Here is a 26,491-nt window from a genome sequence, read left to right on the forward strand (position 1 = left end):
TAAATGTTATTCTTGTTGGGGGGTGTGGTGTTGCATGACTTTAATGCCGCACTCAGGAGACAGAGGCAGGCAAATCTCTGAGTTCCAGGCCAGCCTGGTCTACTTAGTGAGACCCTATCTCAAAACAGTGTCTACATAAGGATTTGCTTGGCTGGACAAATACTAGTAAGGCCCAAGGTGACCTTGAGTCAGAACAATAGCTCTGTGACCTGGAGTAGGTTATTAACCTTACTATCTTCCAGTTCTTTGTCTGCAAAAGGAGGCTAATAATAACACCTGTCAGGTAGTATTGCTGTGTAATGTGTGGCATTTGAAGCACTTGGCCTGGTGCCTGACAGACAAGAGGAGTCCACAGCTGTTAGCCATGGGGACTCTCCTTGGTGGTGTCACTGTTCCTAGGCACACTTAGTGGCAGAGCTAAGGTAACAATGTAGGGCCCAGACTCCAGTGCAGCTTTTGTGTTGGTCTTTGTGTCCCTGGGATATGAGCAGTCACTGCCTGAGTGGCAGCATGTTTGTTCACAGGCAGGTTAGGTTTCAAGCTGTAGGGTGGAGCAGCTTCTCCTGAGGATAGGGCTCAACATGGCTATGGACTGAGCTGCTGAGTAGGTTTTGTTCTCACATGGAGCACTGAGAAATAAAAGTAAAGTCCTGGATTTCTGCTCTCCAGGGATAGTGTTTCGGCAGCTAAACTAAAGCCCTCAGTGTGGAGCCCAGGGATTCGGGATACTTTTAACTCTTAACCCTCTGATGAAGGAGGTCCTGATCTAGGTCCTCACATTGTCACATTAATCTGCCGCCTTTTAACCTTTGTATCTGCATACCTCCTTTATTATTATTATTTTCATAGGTTTTCCTTTAGTTGGCTTACTCACTCATTTAACCTTATCCTTCACAATTACATCCTTGAAGTCATGACAGCAAACACCTTTACCCACTAAGCCATCTCACCAGCCTGGTGAAGCTAAGTTTTAGATGAGGTTAATAATGAAATAGTAGACTCTGACAGGCGCAGATTGCCTTCTATAATGTATATGATCCTTACCCAATCAATTGAAGACTTTCCTGGAAAGACTGACATTCCCAGAGCAAGAGAAACTGCCAACAGACACATCTGTTGCTGATTCTCACTTGACTTGAGATTTTGGACCTGCCAAGCCTCTACAGTCGTGGGTGTGCATGCCTTAAAGTCAATGAGCCCACTGATACCTGTATGCTCACACTCTCTCTCTTTTGCAGACTCTTCCAGTCTTCTCTTTTATTTTTACTTTGTATGCATGTGTTGCATGGTATATGCATGCATATGTGTATGCATGGTGTCATGTGCACTTGTGTGAATGTGTGGAGAAGTCAGAAGTCAGTGTCAAATGTCTTTCTTGATTGCTCTTCACTTTTTCTGAGAGTGGCTTTCTCACTGGCCCTGAAGTATACCAATTCAGCAAGACTACCTGTCCAGCAGCTCCTGGTATTCTCCTGTCTCTGCCTCCCCAGTGTTGCACACTGGGTACACACTGCCACATTCAGCTTCTTACATGGTGCTGGTGATCAGAAACAAGGTCTAAATAAACACAGCAAACACATAACCAACCAAACTGTCTCTCTAGCCTTTCTTCCATCTCTCCGAACCCTAACTAATCCCAGCACCGTCTTCACCTTCTATAACCAGGCTGTCCACACATCTTGCACAATCCCAAGTGGGGTAGAGAATGTTACCAACCCTCCTGCCTAAACAGCTTAAGAAACTCTCCTCTGTCTAACCGAAAGTTTCTCAGCAAGGAATTATGGTTACATCAACTTGAAAAATGTGGACTGAGGAAGCAGTACTCTCAATAAGGTATTTTAAAGTTTCTTTTGTGGCCATGGTTTAAAAAAAAAAAAATGACAGGGAGAGACAACCAGGGTTTTAAGAAAGGACGTTTCAGCACTGATAGAACTTTCCAGTCTGGGTCTGGAAAGAATTGTTCATTTGGAAAATAGGCTTCAAGACAACTTGCTGGCTACAGAGGGGGAAAAAAGTTGGCTATTCTGTATGATTTTAGAATATTTTATGGAAAAGCTTGAAATTTTGGACTATGGTTTTATGACTGATATTAGTGGGTAATATTTGTTTGGTGCTTAAACTGTACTCAGTGGACATGGCATGCTCTACATGCACACTTTAATCCTCTTCTCACGAATGTCGTATGTCAGGTGTCCACAGAGCCCTAGTTTCCGTTGTGAGCAGATGAGTTACAACCATGTGTGGATGCCCACGCTGTACTTCCAGGTGGCTGGCACAACCATCCTGCATCCCAGGGCTCACTTGGGATGGTGCTGATGTGGGGATTATGTCCAGAATCAATTTACATCAGGGGCAAGGATGTTAGGTCAAAGGGCAGATTAAGAAAAGAACTGGACCAGGTATGGTGGCACAGACCTTTAATCCCAGCACTTGGGAGGCAGAGGCGGGTGAGTTTGAGTCTAGCCTGGTCTATGAGTGAGTTCCAGGACAGTTAGGACTGTTACAGAGAAACCCTGTCATGAAAAAGCACTAAGAGGAGGGGAGGGAGAGAGGAAGGGAGGGGAGGGGAGGGGAGGGGAGGGGAGGGGAGGGGAGGGGAGGGGAGGGGAGAAGAATAGCTACTAGGAATCAAGGAATGTCAAATGGAGGTGGTGCTTCTCTTTACTGAAGTGCTGTACAGGTAACAATGCTGAAAATGTAGCCTCATCACCATCCAGTCACTGCAAACAGGTCCTGCAGGCGTCATCCATAGAGAACTGGGAGACTCATGAGCTCTAACCTGCCTCCAGGTGCATCACACTCCAATGCAAAGGACAGACAGACCAAACCTGGGTTCTTGGAGAGTTACTAAGAGTTAATATTCTGTGCAAAATGCTGGTGGCCCACTGAGTGCAGGAGCAAACAGAGAGGACTCAAGGTATCCAGAAGACCACCTGACCTTATTGCTGGGCCTAGGACCTGACTTAAGTAACAAGGGCACAGTCCCAGAAGAATTGAACCATAAGGCCCAGACACAGCAGTTAGGAAGCTGAGCTATGAGAAGGTTCAGACCATCCCAGCGCTTGGGTCCTGACTGTCATACTCCAGGAAGCCTAGGATGTTCAAATTCATGCTATAGGTACCACAGCATAGCCAGTAGGAAAGCCAGGCATAGGTCCCAATAGAGGAATCCTAATTAATCCACTTGCCTCTGGCAACAGGAAACCACTTGTTTACCTATCAAGAAATCTGGGCTGACATCTCAATACTGTCCTTACCAAAGCTCTACTCTGTCATTAGCATGGAGGCTGAGGTATGAGATGCAGCAAACAGTACTGGGGGAAGGAGGTCCAGGCTATAGCACTGAACCAAACACCTGGCAGCATGGAGACTCAGCACATTGTTGCACAAACAAACAAGGACTTTCTCTTCTCTGGCACCCAGAGTGTGGACCTGGAGAATTATGAGCTGAGCAAGTAGTAGTAGTAGATTTCAGGGGACAGAGCAAGCAGACTTTGCCTGTCTTCTTCAGCATTGGCTGACACACCACCAAGGTGACACAGGAAAGGAGGGTCATGGAGCTCTTGCACAGACACTTGATTCTTGAGTGCTGGTCATTTGATCTTGTTTTCTGGTGATTTCATGGTACGGGAGGAGGCTAGCTGAGGAGATGGTTAATGGTGGGTGTGGGTGGAGTAAGGGTGGGGAGTGGATTAGCAGACTCATTTCCTCTTCTGCCTCCTGGCCCTACAGCCTCTGTGCTGACTCAGTCTCACTGCCTCTCCCACCATAACCTCCATTGGACTATACATTCATTTGCTAATGGCAGGACCTTGTTGGCCTTGCTCACCAATGTCTCCTCCAGAGCCTGGACTTGTTTCAAGACATTTGGGAGACATGTAATAGTGGTTACAGGTCTGTTTAAGCCTGTAATCCAGGTGGGAAGCAAAGACAAGAGGACCAATACAAGTCCCAGGCTAGCTCTACCTATAGAGTGAATCCCAGGCTAGCCCTGCCTACAGAGTGAGCACCAGGCAGCCTGTCTATGCACTAAGTTCTGTGCCAACCTTATCTCTACAGTAAATCCAAGGCCAGCTTTGGTCTACACAGTAAGTCCCAAGCCAGTTCTGTCTACACAGTAAGTCCCAAACCAATCCTCTCTACACAGTAAGTCCTAAGCCATTCCTCTCTACAGAGAAAGCTCCAGGCCAGCCTTGGCTACAGAAGGAGTTCCAGGAGTGTCAATAAAATACTAAAACAAGATTCTTTCTCTAAACAAAAAAGAGTGAGTGGATTTGAGGAGGAGACCTTTTGGAGTGTGAATCTCTGTTTTGCAGCTTACCAAATCATGCAGCTGTGGACAAGTTACAGACCTCTCTGTTCCCCCAGTTGTTCTAGCCTATTCTCAGGGTAGTGAGTGTCACTGTGTGCAGGACATTCTCAGTCCTATGTTTCATGTATGTGTGTACTGACTGTCTGACTGTATGAAGGATAGCCTTCAGGTAGGACCCAAGAATGTGAAAGAGAAAGGGTTCTGAAGGTAGGATTCGATATTGACTGCTTCCCTAACTCTCTGAAGAGTTTGGATTATGACCCTTGTAGTAAAGCTACAGATAACTTTTCAACAGAAAAGTGTGCTGCTTAGAATTGCATTAGAGGAAAAGGACGTGGGGGCGACAGACCAGGCCTGGGCAGCTGATGGCACCTGGTCCAGAGGTAGCCTGTCATGAGAGATTTGGCAGCTTCTGACCTGTGCAGGTGAGAAGACCACTGGTGTAGCAACAGGAAAGCAATGGTCCATAGCTGTAATTCTGTCTGTAGCTCTACTGAGCACCTACAGAATAGTTCCAAGAGACAGAAGAGCAGGACCCCTGTGGTACCACGAGGGCAGCTGTCCTGCCAGGGATTGTAGATCAGCACTGACAATGAACAGATGGCAGGCAGGCACCTAGCAACTGCCTGGGGTACAGTCAAGTGCATGACCTTTGGCTGTGGTTCATTACTTTCCTTTGGCCCAAGTTGCAATCAGACCCAGGTGATCATCACTGCTATCACCTGACATGAGACAACTGACTTGAGAAGCCACACTGCCATGAAGCGGGCAGGTTCAACCTGATCTGATACATGTAGACATGAACTTGCTCATTGTGGCCCATAGGTGAATTTGTTTATGGCCAGCAGGTCCAGGCCACTGCCCAGATCAAGTCACTATAAAGGGAGGAGTGTTCCCTTTGTGCCAGATAAGAGACAAAGGACCCTCTAGACAGAACATACCTGCATCAGGACAAACTGCTGACCACAGGACTGCTATTCCTAAGCATTAGCAAGCCCTTAATGACAGCAGAGACCTGCAGGAACTGGAAGACAAGAGCCATTGCCCAGCAGCCCTGGAAGGTCACCTCCCAGCAGCTGGAGGTGAAGGAGTCAGTTACTGTGCTCTAGGAGCTAGTAACCAGGTTAGTGGGGTTTGTTTTGGTTTGTTTTTTTGTTTTGTTGTTGTTAGTTTTGGTTTTTCAAGATAGAGTTTCTCTGTGTAACAGTCCGCCATCCTGGAACTTGCTCTGTAGACCAGGCTAGCCTTGAACTAACACAAATCCAACTGACTCTGCCTTCCAAGTGCTGGGATTAAAGGCATGTGCCACCACCCAGCCAAGTTATGCCGTGCAGTGGTGGTGCACAGCCAGCACTTGGGAGGCTCTCAGAGCCATCTCTCCAGCCCCCTCTTTGTAACTTTTTATGTTTTAAACCATGTGACTACTTTCAATTCAAAGCATAATATGAAGTGAAGAGTTGTGTATTGCCTACACTAATAAAGCAATGCATGGTCTCTGCTGCCCTATTACAAACAAGCCCTCTGAGGCCAGGCCTGTCTCAGTTCTCAGCCCCCTTTATGTACTTATGACTCTCTGAGCCACAATTTCATTACCCCAATTTCAGTACCCATGAACAAGCAAGGACACTTCTGGCCTCACATAACTGGTACAATCCAGTGACAAGTGGGACAGTGTATAAACCTGGGTGCCCAGAAAGCAAGCACTCACTATCTTCTGTCCTATCTATTCCCTTCTCCACTATTTGAGTCTGCCTATTTAGGACCCCCCCATACATTTGTGACTCATAGTTTCTTCACAGAGAAAGCTACAGATGGCTCCCTACAGAGCGAGGACTGGGCCCTCAACATGGAGATCTGTGACATCATCAACGAGACCGAGGAAGGGTAAGGGCCCTGGGAAGGAGGGGTGTGGGGGGTGGTACAGGCTGTGACAGCTAACTGTAACACTGTACACACATACTAGCACCAATTCATATCTGTGACCTACCTAGCCCCCCACTGTTGTGGTCACGAAGTCTAATCCTGCTATGCAGTGTCCTGCCCCAGCCTAGACAACAGCATGGCATTTTAAACAACTTTGACCATGATCTAGTCCAGTGCCTTCACCAGGTGGATGAAAAGCTCAGAAATGTTAAATTCAAAGACACAATGTAAGTCAAGCGGTGGTGACCCACAATTTTAATCCCAGCACTCAGGAGGCAGAGGCAGACAAACCTCTGAGTTCAAGGCCAGCCTGGTATACAGAACAAGTCCCAGGACAACCAGGCTACCCAGAGATACCCTGTCTCGGGGGGGGGGGGGGGGATGAAGGCACAATGTATGGCCAGCTGGCCCCCTAGGTCCTGTGACACACACAGTATCTCTGAACTTGTGCCCAGATGTCACACAGATCTGGAGCCCCAGCCTTGGTGCATCACCTCCCTGGGACAAAGCCAGGGAGATTCCTGGTACCTTTCTGCATGCTGAGAACTGGAGGCCTAGGACAGCTAGATCTCCTCACTTTTTCTTTCTAAGGTTAGAAAGCAGCAGGGCCTCCGGGGCATGGAGAGGGCAGTCAGTGAAGCAGAGCAGAGCTATAGGTCAAAGTGGGTGTCTACAGGCCACCAAGCTTGGGGCCCTGGCATTTACTCAGAATGCTGAGCCCAGCAGAGCACTTGGTGTGTTGTGGGTAAGGTGTTAGAGTCCTGTCTTCCTCTACCTAATGCAAGCCAGCTGTGTGATGGGACCATAGACAATCACATTACCTCTCCAGGACTTTTTCCTCAAACTGCCAAAGCTCTAGTCCTTGAGTGGAGTAGAAAGTAGGGTGAATATGGAGTGTGGGTAGCCATAGCAGACAGGGAGTACAGCAGGATGAGCCTCTGCTCTGGTAAATTAGAACATTCTCCCAGTCAGGAGACAGGGAGTACAGTGGGAAGTACAGGGAGACCTCAGTTGTGCTGTGTGGCTTACTCCCACATCTGCATCTAGACCATAGTGAGGGTGGGATGCAAGTGGGCAGGTGTCAGGACCACCAGGAAAGAAGACAGAAGGCAGAGATGCTTACTGAGCCTCTGAAAAGGCCTAGCAGGTAGTGTTCCCATCTCCATGGTAAACTTGGAAAGCACTGTATTCAGAGTTCATTGGCTATGCCACTGTTCATCTGAGCACAGGGCATTGAGGATCCAGCAGTAGGCAATGACAGGCATGACTCTTGGCCTCACTAATCTTATCTAAACTTTTATGTCTTCATTGAAATCATACCATTGCCATATATTTTATCTGTGTTATTGTGCATACATGGCCCACTGCCAGTGCTGCCCCCTTTTCTCCATGCCACTCCATAAGTAGGAATAAGTACCTTACAAATACTAACGTGGTCCACAAGTCAGCAACTATATCAGTCACCTTTTTATAACTATAGCAATCTCCTTGAGATAATTGCTTGTAAAGAAAAAATTTTATCTCAGTTTTGTTTTGTTTTGGTTTGCTTTTTGATTGTTTGTTTTTGAGACAGGTTCTCACTAGCCTCAAATTCACTTTGGAGCTGAAGCAGAAGTTGTTTTTTTTTTTTTTTTTTTTTGTGGTTTTTCAAAACAGGGTTTCTCTGTGGTTTTGGAGCCTGTCCTGGAACTAGCTCTTGTAGACCAGGCTGGTCTCAAACTCACAGAGATCCGCCTGCCTCTGCCTCCCGAGTGCTGGGATTAAAGGCGTGCACTACCACCACCTGGCTATTGAAGAGAAGTTTTTATTTTGCCTCACAGTCTTGATGTTACGCACCATGAAGAATGTGTAATGAGCTGCAACCACACACCTCATGGCCAAGGAACCAAAGAAAAGTGACAGGGACCAGGGTTCCACAGTGCCCTTAGAAGTCACATTTCTGATGGCACAAAGACCACCAGCAGATTCTAGGGCCACACCACCCCCCCCCCCATTTATTTACCACGCTTGGGGTGGAACCCAAGGTCTTCCATGCTTGACAAGCACTGTCAGTGAGCTATTCCCCCAGCCTAGACCCCACCTCAAAATTTCTGTAGTGTCTCAACAGTGCCACTGTGAGCATGAAAACATTTTTCAAACGCATGGGCTTTTGGGGGATACTCAGGATCCAAACAATATAGCAGACACCAAAGAGTCTGACACCAAGGACTCTTGAAGTACTTGAGGTACTCTTCGAGGTACCTCTGGAACTGGCCAGGGAAAAGCAGGGAGCTATCTGAGGTTTTGAGTACAGACTGTTGTCACCCTTCCGGACAGACTCTGGGACTTCCCCACTTCCCGAGTTCTGATCCTCTCAGCTGAGGCCTAGGAGTCTGTAGTTTTGACAGGCCCTCACACCTTGCCCAACATGAGTCTATGACAGCAGGCTCAGGGTCTACATGGTGTTGGGATCAAGCTTTCTTGAGAAGGCCACAGTGGGGCAACAGTATCCTGGTGTGATCAGAACCAGGGCACACAGATCATGCAGAGGAAGGAGGGAAGATCCTACCTGCTCTAGCTTTGCAGAGTCTCCTCAATGTGGATGCTTAGCCTCCTGTGTTGGGGAAGACGGTTCTAGACCTATGACCTATGCCCACCATTCTTTTTTTTTTTTTTTTTTTTTTTGCCAGCCCCAAAGATGCCTTCCGAGCAGTAAAGAAGCGAATCGTGGGGAATAAGAATTTCCATGAGGTCATGCTGGCCCTCACGGTGAGTCTGTCTGTCTGTCCCTCCATAATCGCTCCCATGGCTGGATCATGGTCTGAAAGCTGCTTCTTCTTACTTAGGTCTAGTGGGGCTCCTATCCATGCGTGGTTTTCTCGTCTGAGGACTAGAAAGGAAACACCATGGAGAAATTGCTTTCCCATCCACAGTAGAGGTGGATGCCAAAGCAAGAGAGCTGAGAAGGAGCTCCTAGCCTTAACGTGGCAGGTAGACACACCGGAACCAAAACCCTCTAAAACTGCACCCTGAAAAATGAACATAAAACAAATGCCAATATCTAAGAACAGCATTGGCCACAGCACTGAGCCAGGCCAACATGGGCCAAGCACCAGACATCCATCCTGTCTTTAGGACAGCCTGGCTGAAGAGTGGGCAGGAGAACACCCTGTCCTAGCCTCTACCATGGTGGTACTTAGATCCAGATGGTCCTACTACCCTGCAAAGCACAAGCAACTCTGGCTAGGTATAGGAAGAGAAAGCCAGTGCTTGGTCCTTGAGTCATAGTGTCTCCTACTAATAGGGAAAACTCAAGTTGTCTCTGATTCCTACTGGAGGACCTCTGAAACTTCTCAACCTATGGGTCATGACACCTTTGGGGGGTCTAATGACCCTTTCACAGGAATCACATGTCAGATATCCTCTGCATCATATATTTACGTTATGATTCATAAAATAGCAAAATTACGGTTATAGAGTAGCAACGAAAATAATTTTTTTTTTTTTGGTTTTTCGAGACAGGGTTTCTCTGTAGCTTCGGAGCCTGTCCTGGAACTAGCTTTTGTAGACCAGGCTGGCCTCAAACTCACAAAGATCTGCCTGCCTCTGCCTCCCGAGTGCTGGGATTAAAGGCGTGCGCCACCACCGCCCTGCACGAAAATAATTTTTATGGTTGGAGGTGACCACATGTGAGGAACTGTATGAAAGCATTGTAGCATTAGGAAGTTGAGAACTACTGATCAAGACCGTATGAGCTAGGAAGTAGGGTTATGTTATAGTAGTCCCTGGCCTACTTGGAAGGGAGTTCTGTCTGTCAGATCATTATGCATGTCCCAGTCTCCTAGGCGGCAAGCCCCCGAATCTAGCAATGCTCCCATCCCCATGTCCTAGGAGATGCCCTCTGGAACCCTCCTTTCCTCTGCTTGGCTTCCCTCTGGGATAGAAGAGGAGCCTCACTGGAGCGGCAGCCATTTCACCTATTCTGATAGGACTCTCTCTTGGGCACCTTGACCTACAGGTCTTGGAAACATGTGTTAAGAACTGTGGGCACCGCTTCCATGTACTGGTGGCTAGCCAGGACTTTGTGGAGAGTGTACTGGTGAGGACCATCCTGCCAAAGAACAATCCACCAACTATTGTTCATGACAAGGTGTTGAACCTCATCCAGGTGAGCCCTTTGACAGGGTGGGTAGCTTAATAACCTCAAGAGGTCAGGGAGTGCCGAGGCTGATCTTCCTCTGTCAGCTAAGTGACTGTTTATCACTGTCTTCTTATCACTGTCTACTGAGTCTGGTGCGTGGGGTTAGAAGACTAGGCAGAAGGAAGAAGGGGAAGCACTTTTGTCCTCTGTCTAGGTGCCAGGGTGGGGCAGTCTCACCAAAAAGAAGGTGAGCAGTGGTTACCGGCCATGTCCTTGTCCCCTCTCAGTCCTGGGCTGACGCGTTCCGCAGCTCGCCTGATTTGACAGGTGTCGTTGCTGTCTATGAGGACCTGCGAAGGAAAGGTCTGGAGTTCCCCATGACTGACCTGGACATGCTGTCACCCATCCACACACCGCAGAGGGTAAGAACTTTGAGTGAGGCAGGAGCTGTCTTGAGGGGCCGATAGTGCCTTTCCAGGAGGCCTCACTTACCCTTTATTTTGCCCCCTAGACTGTGTTCAACTCAGAGACACCATCTGCACAGAACTCTGTGGTCTCTGACACCAGTCAGCGAGGAGACCTAAGCCAACATGCCACCCCTCTGCCCACTCCAGCTGTCCTCCCCGGTGACTCACCCATCACACCAACTCCTGAACAGGTAAACAGACAAGCTCTGACAGAACCATAAGGTCCTCAGCACTGGAGATTTCTTTGTCCTCCCAGCAGCCCACAGATGTATACTATTCTTGCCATGTTCAGGATAATGTTCACTCAGAATCCTTTGAGATACCAGTTCCAGTTTATCTGTACTGGCGTGCAGTCAGTACCTCCAAATTCCTCCTTCCATGGAGCCTCCTGTGCAGCACCAAGGAGCGGAAATGGCCAGCAGGCAGGCAGTCTCTTCCACTTGGGCCACTCCACTTTATTTTTGTGGTAATAGCCTCACATAGAATTTCATTGGAATTAAGATTCTAGTTGAGGACAACCTTAAAGGATCTATATGCTTGCTGGGATTGGTGGCATACCTTCAATCCCAGCACTCGGGAGGTAGAGGTAGGTGGCTCTTTGTGAGTTCAGAGCTTCATAGCAAAACCTTATCTCAGAAAAAGAGGGTGGGGTGGAGAGAGGGAGAGAATGAGAAAGTGCATATGTACTGCAGTGAGGCCTCCCACATGCCTCATGAAAAAGCTTGGAGGCCTAGCTTCTGGGGAAATTTTCCTAGCCTATAGAGGGTTACCTGCCCCAGACCAGGTGACTGTAATCTAGATCATCAGACACTTGAGATGAGATTCGGGGCTGGACTGGAGGTCTTCACAGACCTTCGACCATCATCAGTGAAGCATACTTCACTTAGCTGCTTAGTGTGATGGAGGTAAAGGTTCACAAACATGATGTAGATAAGCTTCATTCCAAAGAACGGTCTCTTGACCACTTCTGTGCAGTGCACAGTCTCAGCTCCACAAAGAGAAATTTCTATGCTATCTTATAGCAAATTATGAAACCATGCACCACAGCAAACACGACTAGAGATGGCTGGCATGCTAAGCAAGTAATTAAAGCCTACAAAACTGTAAAATTACCCTGCTATTCAAAGCAATTGTCTACCTTGCTTCTAGTTTTAATTGGTTTTTCTAATGCCTATGTATTGATTACTGCTTGATTACTTTAGTGCTAGAAAGTTCTTGTTAAACAAAACTGAGTATTTTTGTTTGATTTCATTGCCTCTTGGGGCATGTTAAGATGTTGCAGTGTGGTGATGTAACTCCTAGCTCCTTTGTGGTTAGGTCCCTTTGGGTTTGGATGTGGCAAGTTGGTGATGAGCAGCTTGTCCACTTACACCAAGAGAGTTATTAAACGAGTCACTCTGCCTGACACTGTGGGTGTGCTGTTGGTCAGCTTCAGTGGATATGGTACTTGTCTCTACATGCTTGTTTCTTCATCCCCAAGCTCCTTAAAGGTGTCTGAGCCTACATGATGGTATTGTTCAGTGCTTGGCGCTCATTAACCAGTCAGTAAATGGTAGCTGCTGTCATAATCATGAAATTCACTCTCATTCAGCCATACAATTTGGAATATACCAGTATTTCCCAAAATGTAGTCTGCCAACCATTAGACTCATGAGCCATCCCATTATAAGGTGAGTCTTGATCCAGATACATTTGGGGGAGCCTTTGTATGATTCACAGCATTCAAAGTAGACACAGTGCCCATGAGCATATTAATAGGAAGTCTCTTGGAGTTCACAAAAGACACTGCACAGTGATCCTCACAACCTAATCTGTTTGAGGACACTGACCAACTTTATTGTTATATGTCTCCAGACCTTTGATCACATGTACAAGTACTGGATCTGAGTTTCATGTTTGAGTGGGTAGCAATCCTGGGACTTAATTTTGAATGAGCCTGGGCCCAAAAATGAACCGAGACAAGACAAACTCCCAATTCTCTTAAGAGAAGGAAAGACATAGACAGAACAGCACTTTGTCCTCTCAGACATAAGGGGCCTACAACCTTCCTATGCCCTTGAGAACTGTCACTCTCTAGGGCCTCATTAGTTGCCATCTTTGCCCAAAGAGATGCTGGTGCTCTTCCAACCACACTCACTGGCTTATTCCTCTCTGATTGTCATAGTTCTTTCAGCCTCTTCACTGCACCTGACTCCTGGTTTAGAGATGGCAGCGGTTGGTAGCACCTCTATGAGGGGGCTATGTGGTGGGACTCTTGAGTACAGACCATACCCAGAAGTCAGGAGAGAAGCTGTGCAGAGAAAGTGTTGGTGGGGCAGTTCTTGGGCCATATGTCTGTGGGGACAGCATGGGCTCTAGATTCTGCCTTCTCTCCCCTCACTCTGGTCCATTTCAGATTGGGAAGCTGCGCAGTGAGCTGGAGATGGTGAGTGGAAATGTACGGGTGATGTCGGAGATGCTGACAGAGCTGGTACCCACCCAGATAGAGCCTGCAGACCTGGAACTACTGCAGGTGAGCAAAGAGCCTGCCTCCAGGTTCAGCCCCACCCAGGTAACCCTGTGTACATGCATACCTGTTTCTTCCCTGCCCACATGGCACTCTTTTGGTTTTGCTGGGAACTCTGAGGCAATAGAAAATATTACAAAGAGGAGCCTTGGATTTTCATCAGATGGGAAATCAGATCTTATTCTGCTGCTTTCTGGTTTGAACAAACTAGCCCCTCATTTTCTCCATCTATGTGACTGCTTTGCTACAAGTGGGGCATGGGAATTAAATGAGATAGTACATGTGAACCAGCTAGTCCTACACCCAGTACTGATAGCATGAGCAGCACTGGGAAAATCTGGAAGGGCTGATTTCTGCCTTTCACAGTATTTGGGGGAGCAAGCAAGAAGAACCGAGCAACATGGGCTTTGAGAGTGAATATCTGGTCTTGGGGAGCTGAGGCAGGTGGGAAATGCTGAATTTTGCTCCTGTCAATGACATTCACTTGATCCTATCCTCATATGGGTTGCGGTACTGGAGTGAAAGGAGCTAGGCAGCCTTCCTGTGGAGGACATTCAGGGAGGAGATAAGAAAGTTGGAAAGTGCCAAAGCTTAGGAATCTCTAAAATGCATGGAGGGCAGGATGTTTTGTGTGCAGAATTCTCAGTGGGCTGTTCATGCATTGCTCTCCCACCAGCCCTCAGAGAGCAGTTTAGGACAAGGTCTTTATGCCCCTGTGACTGCTCAGAGATCCTCATACTTGGTGGGGGAAGGGGCAGGGTAAAATAGGAGTATCTTAGCTGAGTAGACTCTGGAGCGTGAGAACTAGATGAAGAAAGGGAGTTGACTAAGGGTTGTTGTTAGTTTTATTTGTCCCAAGCCAAGTTCACGTAGATATGTGCAGTCTGGGATACTCAGAAGACTGTAACCAACTGACAGGGTGATCCAGAGTCAGTGCCCACATGATGGGCACTCTGCATGTGTCAAACTCTATGTAGGTACTTGATATATAGTCACTCATAGCCCTAACCACACCCTTTCTCCAAATCAGGAAACCAAGGCAAAGAGAGGTCTTGTAACATGTCTAGGGCATATGGCTGATAGGTAGCAAAGCTGGGATTCATATCTTTTTTTTTTTTTTTTTTTTTTTGGTTTTTCGAGACAGGGTTTCTCTGTGGCTTTGGAGCCTATCCTGGAACTAGCTCTGTAGACCAGGCTGGTCTCGAACTCACAGAGATCCGCCTGCCTCTGCCTCCCGAGTGCTGGGATTAAAGGCGTGCGCCACCATCGCCCGGCTGGGATTCATATCTTGAAGCATATCTTCAAGCTGTGTTCTTCTGCTATCCAGAGGGGCCCAATAGGAAACAAACTAATCCTCAAGTATACTTCATCATGGGAGGCACAGAAAGGGAGCCCAGGGATGTTGAAAGTCACCTGAGCAGATAAAGAAACCCTAGGCCTGAACTAGGAGTGGGTGGGGAATAAGGCCCACAGGAAGCCAAAGATTAGTGCAGAGCCTCATCTTTGATCCCCACAAGAGAAAGTGTGCTGGCATGTGACCATGGTCTATAACCAGGTGACAGGTACTGGGTAAGAAGTGGCCAGTCTTACCAGTTGCCTATAGACCAAAAGAGGTTTTATTTTTTTTTATCTTTGAATCAAGGTCTCATTATGCAACCAAAGCTAGTCTTGAGCATTCTACCCCCCTGCCTCAGCCACTGACTACCAGTGTTACAGGTGCATAGCATCACACCCAGCCTCTTAATATTTTTATTTTTCCAAAACAAGTTTAACTGTGATTAAAAACCAATCAGTACCATGATAACTAAATGCAGTGCAGGATCCAGAAACAGAAAAAAAGATAGCAGAAAAGGTGGTAAAAACATGACCATGTGGTTTAGTTAATACCAGTGTTAATGTCTTAATCTGGATAAATGTCAAACTGAGTAAAGGCATATGGGAACTCTGAGCCATCATTGCAGCTCTTCAATAAATCTGAAAAAATTATCCCAAAACAGGTTTATTAAAAGAAAAAAAGCCAGTTAATGAGAATAATGAGTCAAAAACTCAAAATCAGAACATGTGGGGGGAACAGTCAAAGAAGTTACAACTTGTTCCCATCACCAACCCCCATTTTCAGACCCGTCATGGCCATCATCATCATCATCATCATCATCATCATCATCCTTTGTTTTTCCCTTTTGTGAGCATCTGTGTGTATGATGTGTGTAAGAGTGAGGAATGCGAACACCACGGCATGCATATAGAAGTCAGAGACCAGTGTTAGGGAGTCGGTCCTCCCCTCCACTCTATCTGAGACAATGTCTGTCTTGTGCTGCTTCACCACATGTGCCAGACTAGCTGCTCCAGGAGTCTGAGGGTTTTTAAGGAAGCAAATGTAGTATCAGAAACTTGACTCTTCAGTCTGCATGCAGCCCCTTTAAGCCAGCAGAATCTCTAACATGGCGAGTTCCTGTACTTTAAATGTTAGCGTGAAACCTAACAGTCCTAGCTACTCCAGAAGCTGTGGATCACTTGAAGCCAAGAGCTCCAGATCAGCCTAGGCAACATATAGTAAGACCCCATCTCCCAGTTAAATAATGTGATTGCAATTGAGCACCCTGAGAACTGATCTTGAAGACAGGTTTGTAGAGCCCCAAAACCTGTTTTGTGGTACCTTGAAGACCCTTCCTCCACAACAGGCCCAGATGAAGTACTATCCATGAAGGATAGCCTTGTCCTGCCATGTGGCCTGAATGTCCCACTTCTCCACGCAGGAACTCAACCGCACTTGCCGTGCCATGCAGCAACGGGTCCTGGAGCTCATTCCACGCATCTCTAATGAGCAACTGACCGAGGAACTGCTCATGGTCAATGACAACCTCAACAATGTGTTTCTGCGTCATGAACGGTAGTCCCATCCCACCCTGGGCCCTGGCCTTGGCTTCTCCACAGTCATTTTCCCTGTGCCTTCTTCAGACACCAGCAGGGACACTTGCCTCTAGCTCCCTGCCCGTCACTGAGATGCTTGGGTAGTGAGGAGTCATGAAAGAAGGTGGCAAAGCACTCTGCTGGCCTGGGAACAGGGTTTATTATCTATCCACATCCTACTCTGTGTGCCTCTTTTCTATCTTTCCCCACTTGCTGTGTGATGTGCAATCAGTTGAGAGAGGCTGGGCCTCTGAGAGCAACAATGGGCCAGCTTTCCTTGTTTACTAGCCCAGTAGAATGCAAGACCTCCTCCTTGCCATCTTGAGGTACATTGTGTGGTAGACCGCTGATACCCTATCATCAGACCTCTAATTCATCAGTTTGTTCCAGTGACAACCACTGCTACTTAGTTTCTCAACTAAGTCATTACCTTAGCTGGCAGGCAGGTACCCAGAGACATTATACCAGACCAGAAGATGAATTCAGAAGTGATGTCCTTTACACCAAGCCACAACTCCAGTAGGATGCACGGGATCTTCTCCATCCACCTCCTCAGTCCCTCGATGATCAGGGTTAGATCATCCCTAGTGTAGAGCAGGTAGCTGAGTCAGTTGACAAAACAGCACACTTCTCTTCTTGATAGTGTCCCTTTCTTTTCTCTGTATTTTTGTCAACTTATTTCTTGCTGACAATTACAGGGTGGATCTCTAACTGAAAATATAACTCCCAGCCCTTGAGCAAGTGAAAGAGGGGCTCAGCTAGTGATGATGTGGGAACCACAAGTATACACTGAATCTATTAGGGAGGACCAGTGTATCTGTCTCATCACCCTGCCAGTGACCTGTGGTTTCAAACCCTCATAGGGGTCCTCTGGGGACTGTGTCAGTTTGACATTTTTAACAGGGGTCTTTTCTGTCTTGTAGGTTTGAACGGTTCCGAACAGGACAGACAGCCAAGGTAAGAGGCATCTCTTCTGGGATTAGGTTGTGCTGTATTGATAGGAAGTGAGAAGGGAGTTCTCACCCTCTCCCTGAAGCTCTGCACAGGGTACTGGTACATTTTAGACTCATAGGGAAGTTTCTTCTGACTTCTTTTTTTGTTAAGATTTATTTATTATGTATACAGTTTTCTGTCTGCATATATGCCTGCAGGCCAGAAGAGGGCGCCAGATCTCATTACAGATGGCTGTGAGCCACCATGTGGTTGCTGGGAGTTGAACTCAGGACCTCTGGAAGAGTAGTCAGTGCTCTTAAACTCTGAGCCACCTCTCCAGCCCTCTTCTGACTTCTTATACCACTGCCCCTTTAACGGAAATAAAGCTTTGCCACAAGTAGCTGGTACCTCAGGCCTTCCCAGCCTCCCAGGGGTACAGCCAAACTGGAGCCCAAGTGGAAGGGGAGAAGCACCCCAACTCCCATTCAGAGAAGCTGGGGCCTGGAGACAGATTACTGCATCCAGAAAGGATCATCTCCCTTCTCTCAGACCTCCAGTGAAACTGAGTCAGCCGCTGACCTGATTGACATGGGTCCTGACCCCACAGCCACCAACAACCTCTCATCCCAACTGGCAGGAATGAGTAAGTATGTTGGGGGCTCCGCCAAGGGTATGTTACAGTGCATATGTAGCCTCAAAGTTCTGGGGGTGCCTTTCTGTACTCCCAACAGCAATGCATTGGTCCAGGTCTCACTTTGCTTAGATCCCAATCCAAATCTTACTGCAGGGTTGAACACTTGAGACAAAATTTGTGAGAATGCCTTGGTAGTACCAAGGCTCCGAAGCCCCTTGGGTCTAAGAAATCCCACTGTGCTCTGACCATACATCTGCACTGATAGCTTCCCCACCCCACCCCCACTTGAACAACCTGAGGGCACTGGGAAAGTCTGCTGCTCAGCTTCAGTAATCACTTCCTACTTAAAGCACGAGTGGGCCCTTTTTCAAGGTTGAGAGGGTAGAACAAGACACTGCCAGAAACAAGCTTCCAGCAGGGCTGAGCCAGAAGGCACTCTGTGTTTTGGTGGTACTTGGAGGTAGAACCCAGGACCTTGCACATGCTAGACAAGTATTCTGCCTCTGAGCTATGCTCCCAGCTCATTTATTGTTTTCTTTTTGGTGTTTTGTTTTGAGAAGAGTGGATAGTTTTAAGTTTTATTTGATTTTCATGGTTTTGGATCTGTTTGTTTGTTTCTTTGTTTTTCAAGACAGATTTCTTTATGTAGCTTTAACTGTCCTAGAACTCACTCTGTAAACCAGACTGGTCTCGAACTCACAGAGATCCACCTGCCTCTCCCTTCCAAGTGCTGGAATTAAAGGTGAGCAGCACCACCACTGGCTTAATCTATTTTGTTGTTAAAAATGCTTAGTAACCCATCTAGGTTGCCTTAAACTTTCTCCATCCTCCTGCCTTAGTTCTGTAAATGCTGAAATGACAGGTGAGTGCACCTGACTATACTCGTGATAAATGTGGTCAGTTACCATCCTGATCTTTTTGTTGTTATTTGGGGTTTTTTTCCCTGTTTGGTGTTTTATTTTATACAGTGCATTGCTAAGGATTAAGCCTAAAGCCTCAAGTATGCCAAGCAAATGCTCTACCACTGAACTGTATGGACTGTATCCCAACCTCACAAAGTTCCCCGAGCTGTCCTAGAACATGCTTTGTAACCCAGGCTAACCTCAGTCTCCCCTAGACCTGGGATTATAGGCCTGCACCACCAGGTCTGCTTGAGATTGGGTGTAATGTTGTTGACTGCCTGCTCCATGCCCAGCCCTAAGAATCCATTCAGCTCCCACTTTGAATAACTGGCATTATACTTGGAAAAAGTGAGATCTTATCACTGTCCTGCTGCCAGCCTCTTCCACTAGTGCAGTGGTGATCCCCAGCCATACAATTATTTCATTGCTACTTTATAACTGTAATTTTACTACTGGTATGAATTGTAATGTAAATATTTGATATGCAACCCCTGTGAAAGTGTTGTTCAACTTCCCAAGGCATTGTGACCCACAGGTTGAGAACTGCTGCTCTAGCAGGTGTTTTTCCTGTTCTCTAATCCTTACCACAGCCAGGAGAAGGTGATTGTGTGACCACGTTAGAGATGAGTATACTCAACAGAAAGGAAGTCCAATTCCCACCACCTAAGCCCTGATGCTCTTCCAGCAGACAGCCCTAGACCCTGATGGGACATGGGAAGAGCAGGTGGATATCTTACCCAGCCTTTCTGTCCCTGCAGACCTTGGCTCCAGCAGTGTGAGAGCTGGCCTGCAATCTCTGGAGACCTCGGGTCGCCTGGAAGATGACTTTGACATGTTTGCTCTGACTCGGGGTAGCTCGCTGGCTGACCAAAGGAAAGGGTAAGTTTTCTGTTCCGTCCTGCTCTCCTGAAGATGGGGGCTCTCCATTGGCGAGAGCATCGTTCAGGATCTCTGAACCTGGATTGGAAGTAGGCAGACATAAGGAAAGACACACAGTCCCTAAATTCAGTCCAGCTTGGCCTGGAGAGCACTGTGGTCCACAGACAGGAAGGGATGTGCAGGGAAGGAATGTCAGCATCTGACCAGAACCAGAACCAGAGCTGACCATGAGCCACAGTGTCTGGCTGGCTCACTGTGTTATGTAATGTGTAGCCAGTCCCAAACCCCCATGGGCAAAGAAGGCCCCTAACAAAGCCTTAGGGACTTCCAGGTCTTGACGATTGTCCCATAGTCACCCTCATCCCCAGAGAAGGTATGTCTTTTCCTATGGCTATCCATAGGAGCCATGTCGTCAGTCAGAGCCTATATAATGGAGTAGGTCTCCAAAGGCCACTCCCTGCTTTGGCTGATCTCGTTCTTTCTCCACATGTGGCTTGTTGAAGGAAATAGGTTTGCTACTATTTTCTTATCCCTTTGCTTATGACCTTGACTGAGCTGTGGGCAGCTATGGGTCTTACAACCAAGGAAAGTTCTAGAAGCCTCCTAGCTGTTCCCATATGACTCCTTAGTGACTATTCTGTCATTAGGAACTTTGAAATTGGCCAGAGAGGAATCCCTGTGTATACTAAAGATCCAGATATAACCTGATAGTCTGCAGCCAGCAGGTCCATACTATGCCGAGCCCAGAGGCTCTGGGACTAGCAGCTTACTATCGCCATGGAGTTAAGGGTGCTGCTGAGACTGCTATGCAAATGAAAGCTAATGCGTCTAGTGGGACATGCACTCAGGAGTGTGGCCTGTCCACGTAGACTATGCAAATGAAAGCTAATGCGTCTAGTGGGACATGCACTCAAGAGTGTGGCCTGTCCACGTAGACTCCAGCGTACAAAACGACTGGGCACACTGGAGAGTGCCTGCTGCTGAATTGGTTTGTCAGCATGGCTGGAATGCAATGTTACCATCATCCCTCCACAGGGAAGGCACACATGCAGCCAGCCCTTTGGGGCAGCAGTCTTTATGTAGTAGTGTGCATGACCATTGTGTGATGCAGTGCTTGACTGATGGGGCAGGTAGCTCTCAGAGGACTCAAGGCCAGACAGGGGTTTAGGTTCTAGAAACAGCATGTGCAAAGGCTTGGAGGCAAGGTGAGAGAGCTGAGCTCTGGCCCTTCACTGGGCACACACATGAGAAAGGGAGCAAATACTTAGAGGACCTCATGTTGGCAATAGGGGCAACAGGGGCAGGGGAAGCATTTCCTAGCAGATTTGCATCTCTGCACCTCCCATTGACTAGCATAGCCATTCTGTACCCTCTTAGGCCTTTGTTTTCCCTGTACCCCTCACTATGCTTGGTCCCCACCCTACAGAATGTACCCACAGACACAGAACTGGGCCCTAGCTATGAGGTTCTCTTTGTTCTCTTGACTGGCTAGCCCACCCTCTCGCTGTAATAGATCCTCCCATGTGGTCACTTGGATGACCTTTTCTCCTAATAGTTTCCTTGCTGTCCTAACCTTTCTCCCACTCCAGGGTGACCTCTTACTTCCCTGAGGCTGTACTTCAGACACACCACACCACACACTCGTTCCCTGTCCTCATGTTCTAGCAGCCAGGTGCCAACCCCATCCCTCCCAGCCCTAGCCTTCCACCTGCCTGCCTGGCTGACCTCCCTTTGGGGACATGTAGAAGAGCTGTAAAACATTCATCAGAGAGATAGGGAGCCAATGTCAGATAGTCACACTCATTTTGACAGTAGAAGGGACTCCTCCATTCAAATATACCCTTAAACAGAACCAAGTTGATGAAATTCAAGTGGGAACTGCTCAAAAATGAACCTATGAAAATTCTCACCAGGCGGTGGTCCCACACACCTTTAATTCCAGCACTCAGGAGGCAGAGACAGACAGATCTCTATGAACTCAAAAGTCAGCCTGGTATACGGAGGTAGTTCTAGGACAGGCTCCAAAGACCCCAAAGCTATAGAGAAACCCTGTCTCAAAAAAAACAAAAAAGAAAAAAGAAAAGAAAAAATTCTCCATGGACATTGGGTCAGAATCTATTTCCTAGTCCCTCAACTTGGCCCAGTGTGGTCATAGCCATGTGTGCTTTTGTTCCTGATCTTTGGTCCCATGCCATCCCTAGATTCTCATGCTTGGTGGATGCACATCATTATGGGGCACATATCTGAGCATAATCCCCAATAGCAGAAAATGGAGCCCCTTCTTCCCACGCTTGAAGAGGAGCCTCAGGTCAGGCCATCCTATGACCTGAGGCACTCCTGCCCAGGCCAGCCCAAGTCTGACTCTCCTAGTCCCACACATTGCCTGTCAGGCCCAGTGTGGTCAGGTAGCATCTGATACCATGCTGCTCTGTATTTCAGGGTCAAATATGAAGCCCCCCAAACCACAGATGGCCTGGCTGGAGCCCTGGATGCCCGGCAGCAAAACACTGGAGCAGTAAGTACAAAAAAAGTTCTGTTCTACCCATCGCCTTTCAAAAGGAAGGGACTATGGGCCTACTATGAGCTCAGCAATGGATTGGCACAGCCCTTTCCCTTTTGGCTCTCAGTTGTTTTTTTTGTTTTGTTTTGTTTTGTTTTGTTTTCCCCAGTTAAGAGCCAAGGAGGCACTCACCCATCAAGGATGCAGACACAATTCTGCCTCAGGAACTAGTGTCCAGTGTGGTCCTAGTTCACATCCTACTTCATCCCTACCAACTTGGGTCATCAGGCAATTAACCCACTAGCCCTGTTTCATGTTCTTTTCTGGAACTTTTAGCAGCAGTAGTTGTTCAGAGCAGCCTGTGAGAAAACACCATCCTGTCACTAACAGGAGCATGGGCAGAGGGGAATAAAATGGAGTCCCTAGAACAAGAGGCGCAATTCCCAGGCACTCATTTTTTGTTTGTTTATTTGTTTGAGACAGGATTTCTTTGTAACTTTGGAGCCTGTCTTGGAACTCGCAGTGGTCCACCTGCCTCTGCCTCCCAAGTGCTGAGATTAAAGGTGTGCACTACCACTGCCCCGGCTCCCAGGTACTCTTTTAAGTCCAGTTAATTTCTTGGCTGTGTGTTGAGTGGAAGCTACATGCCCAGACTGAGAATTCTGTGACCACCCTTCCCAGTGACAAGATTTCCAAGTATAATCTATAGTGAGCCAAGTCACTGGGAGGGTGGGGTAGCAAGAAACAGCACACCCCACTTAGGAGGTAGGGGAGGGCCAGGAGGTCACAGAGGAGGAGTGTGGCAGGTGGACTCTGAGGCCAAGTGGGCCTGAGAAGTGGAAGAAGAGGTCTAAGGGATGGGTAGGACTATGGACATTGTCCTAGGTGAGATAAAAGAGTCATTTGAAAGCCTGGGGCACAGGAGGGACCTCACTCAACTACAGAAGGAAACCAGAAGCTCCATTAGGAGGTCCTGCTCAGATGGAGCAGGACCTAGTGATTCCCAGGAACTCTCCATCTGCACTCCTGTGCCTCCTAGCTCCTTGCTTGGGGCCCAGAACAGTGAGGCAGGCAGGCTTCATGGAGTCTAAGGGCTACAGCTGGGTAGAGCAGAGCACATCTGCACTGGGCCTCGGTGCCTATCCATGCGTTTGAGCCATCACCTCTTGAGCCTATGCTCTAACGCTTGGCCCTATATTAAGCCCTCACGTTCCCCTCATAGGAATCAGCACATAGTCCACTCCTGCTGCCACCCAGAAATGGGGGCATCTTCCGGGACAAACAGCCATCACAGGCATGACCAGTGTTGTGTTTCCAGACTCCCACAGCACCTTGCTGTAGCCCACAGTAGGAAATAGATGCACAGCCCCACTCACTGACAAGCATGACATTCATTTGCGCCCTCTCCCCTTTACTTGGGCAGCTGTCTGTTTTGAAGACCAAGCCAGCACGCACTCCCAGGCAGTCAGTCAAGGCCACATAATTCACTGACTGCCTGGATGTGATTCAAGACTGAAGTCCAAACTGTAGCTGGTAGGCAGTGCCTTTGTCCAAGACTCAGCAGAACTCACAACTTGTGTGGCGTACATTGTTGCACGAAGGGCCAGATTCTCTTCCTTCTCTTCATGAGATGCAGCAGTGGCCTAGGCCTACACTGGTCTGTGTAGAGTGGACAGGGAGGTCAGTGAATAATGGACCAGAGTCCTTCCACCACTCACCTGTTCTGGGGCCTAGAAGTCTTCCTGTTTGCTATTGGTCACTATGAAAGCGGTGGGAAAAGCAATTTTTCTGAAACTTGGGTGGCCCTCAGAAGCCCTTGGCCAGTCACTAATCTGGCTGACAGGCGCTGTTCTTCAGTTTAGAATGTGCACGCCACCCTTTGGGATTCAGTGGGAATGGCGAGGAGTTATTGTTTTTTTATTTGTTCTTCTTCACATTAACCCAGTCTGAAAGTTCTGAGTTCCTACCATCATGGTTCTCCCATTAGTGAGACACACCATGTAGCTTCCTTTATCCCTTGTCCTTCTGCTGCCATACCTGTGTATGCACACACCTGCACACAGTCACATATGTACACATGAACATCTAGATGGAAGTGGCTACCAGCCCGCCACTAGCCCTGAACTTAACGCTACTGCCCACCACCACGGTGAGGCTTTTTCTCTGGGTTGAGAGGTGATCGTATAAAGAACCTACATGAATTGTCAGGCCACAGAATTGATACTAGGGAGCATGACCCTAGGCAGCCCCAAGAGAGGAGGGCTAAGGCTCCGATTTAACCACTCCTTCCTCTCACAGTCAAGGGGCAACACTTAGCTGGGCAGGCCTGGCCTGCCAAGAGCACCTGCTGCTGGAAAGTTGCCCCCGCCTCTTCCCTGCACTAGGTGATAAGCTTGGCCCTAAACTGGTTTGATCAGAAACTCTAACTCTCCTCTGTGCAAAAGCAGCCAAATGGGAACTTGGAGCTTCCAGCCTTTCTCTGTATGGGCTCTCTGCCTGCCTTACCTCCTCCTGACAGCACTCTGAATGGTGGTCATTTTGTCAGGAAGACAAGAACCAGAACATTGTGTAAGATGCCAGGAGTCACTCCAGGGGCCATAGCAGACCATGTCTGTGCTCATGACCTCCAACCAGATAAGGCACTGTGGAAACTGTTAACAGTGGAAAGACCCCAGCCCCTGTTCTCTTTAGGAGCCATCATGTGTTGGGCCCAGAGTCAAATGTGCCCATCTAGAAAGCTACCCTGAGACCACCAGCCTGGCCTTTCTGAAGCACTCAGTGCCTCCTTCCTCTTGGATCCTACTGTTTCTGCTTCTTCCATTAACTAACTCTGCCAAGGTGCCAGGAGACTGAGCCTCCCTGGCCGTGCTCTGAACACTTGTGATCAGGGTTGTCTTTGTCCTGAATCATGGCATAAAACCGTCTCCAGTTGGAATACCTCCCCACACTTCCCATTGTTGGGACCAGACATGCATTCTCTCCTATTTGCCCCTTGCCTACTCCAGCTGCTGGGAGCACAGTCCCTCCTTACTCTTCTGCATCTGTACTCCTTCACCCACAGCCTGGCACCACTGCAGAGTGGTCCTAAGTAGCTGGAACAGATAATTCTAGGATATATGCCCCAGCAGGACATAGAGGAAACTCAGATCCGGGTGGGGAAGTGAATTCCAAGGACTATTCAGCTTCCTTCTCAGCACCCAGACTACTGCTCCTACTTGCCTTACTACTACCTTCCTTCCAGATCCCCGCCACCCAGGCCCGCATCATGGAGGACATTGAACAGTGGCTGTCCACAGATGTGGTAAGTTGGGGTTCCCCTCTTGCCTACCAAGCAAAGATCCATTTGTCTTATAGAGGGGCCTGGTGAATGACTAGTAAAGAGAGATAAGTATTAATATCTTCATCTGGTTAACCACCATCCTCTCCCAGGCAACAGTCTCCCTGTCCCATATCACACCTCAGTGTGTCGTTGTGTGTCTCCACCATCATTCAGGAGATGGCATTGGTTATAGACCAAGAGGGATACTAAGCTGTGTACCTACAGTAGCCCCTAGAGACCTAAATCCACTCAGGGAGGCATCATTCTCACCACATTTCATATCAAAAAGGCTGATAACTACAAGGGACCCAGCTCCTGGCTACCACTTTATAAAGGGACCAGAAGGTACAAGTCCTGAGCTGGCATCAGGGTGTTTCCCCAGCTTCCACCCCCACTTCTGTGAACACTAAAGATCCAGTGACAGCTTGGGCACTTCCCTTCCAAGGGCCGCTGCCCATAAGCAGCAAGACTTTAATTCTAACCAAATCAGACCATGAACTAGGCAAGACTCAGGCCCTGCTCACTGAACAGAAGCCTCATTGCTCCCCATGCCCCGCATGTTCAGGTGGTTAATGGGCTGTAGCTCACCTCCAGCAGACATGGGCACAGCTTTAGCTCAAGCAGCCCCAGTGGGGGCTGACCCTCCATCCACAGAGCTAGACAGTCCCTGTCTCTGGATCCTGGAGGAAAGGAATGTACTGCAGGGTACCACACCAGGGCTTGACTATCTATGTTTAGCTTCCAGTTTCTGTCAGCTTACCCTTGGCTGCAGGTTCTTCTTTCTATCTTCTTCCCTTCGTTTATTTTTGTTTTGATACAGGGTTTCTCTAAATAGTAGTACTGGCTATCCTGGAACTAGCTCTGTAGACCAGGCTGGCCTTGAACTCTCAGAGATCCTCCTGCCTCCACCTCCCAAGTGCTGGGTTTGAAGGCATGTGCCACTACACATAGCCATTTTTCCTGTTTCTTAATACAAAAAGATTTAATTTTTTTTTGTTTTTTTTTTTTGTTTTTTTGTTTTGTTTTGTTTTTCGAGACAGGGTTTCTCTGTGGTTTTGGAGCCTGTCCTGGAACTAGCTCTTGTAG

General features: G+C 47.9%; 1 protein-coding gene across 1 annotated transcript in view; it reads left to right on the forward strand.

Annotated features, from left to right (window-relative positions):
* The window catches only part of Tom1 (target of myb1 membrane trafficking protein), a 32,319-nt gene that overhangs the window by 3,981 nt on the left and 1,847 nt on the right, over positions 1-26,491 (forward strand). Inside the window, exons 2-13 of the mRNA XM_005345366.2 lie at positions 6,112-6,196; positions 8,905-8,983; positions 10,233-10,382; positions 10,643-10,777; positions 10,867-11,013; positions 13,218-13,334; positions 16,085-16,218; positions 17,162-17,195; positions 17,721-17,814; positions 19,466-19,586; positions 22,026-22,101; positions 25,328-25,387. Of these exons, the coding sequence (XP_005345423.1) occupies positions 6,112-6,196; positions 8,905-8,983; positions 10,233-10,382; positions 10,643-10,777; positions 10,867-11,013; positions 13,218-13,334; positions 16,085-16,218; positions 17,162-17,195; positions 17,721-17,814; positions 19,466-19,586; positions 22,026-22,101; positions 25,328-25,387 (1,232 nt within the window). The remainder of the gene's footprint in view (positions 1-6,111; positions 6,197-8,904; positions 8,984-10,232; positions 10,383-10,642; positions 10,778-10,866; positions 11,014-13,217; positions 13,335-16,084; positions 16,219-17,161; positions 17,196-17,720; positions 17,815-19,465; positions 19,587-22,025; positions 22,102-25,327; positions 25,388-26,491) is intronic.

Source organism: Microtus ochrogaster, chromosome 4 (genome assembly GCF_000317375.1).
Source record: "Microtus ochrogaster isolate Prairie Vole_2 chromosome 4, MicOch1.0, whole genome shotgun sequence".
Lineage (NCBI taxonomy): Eukaryota > Metazoa > Chordata > Mammalia > Rodentia > Cricetidae > Microtus > Microtus ochrogaster.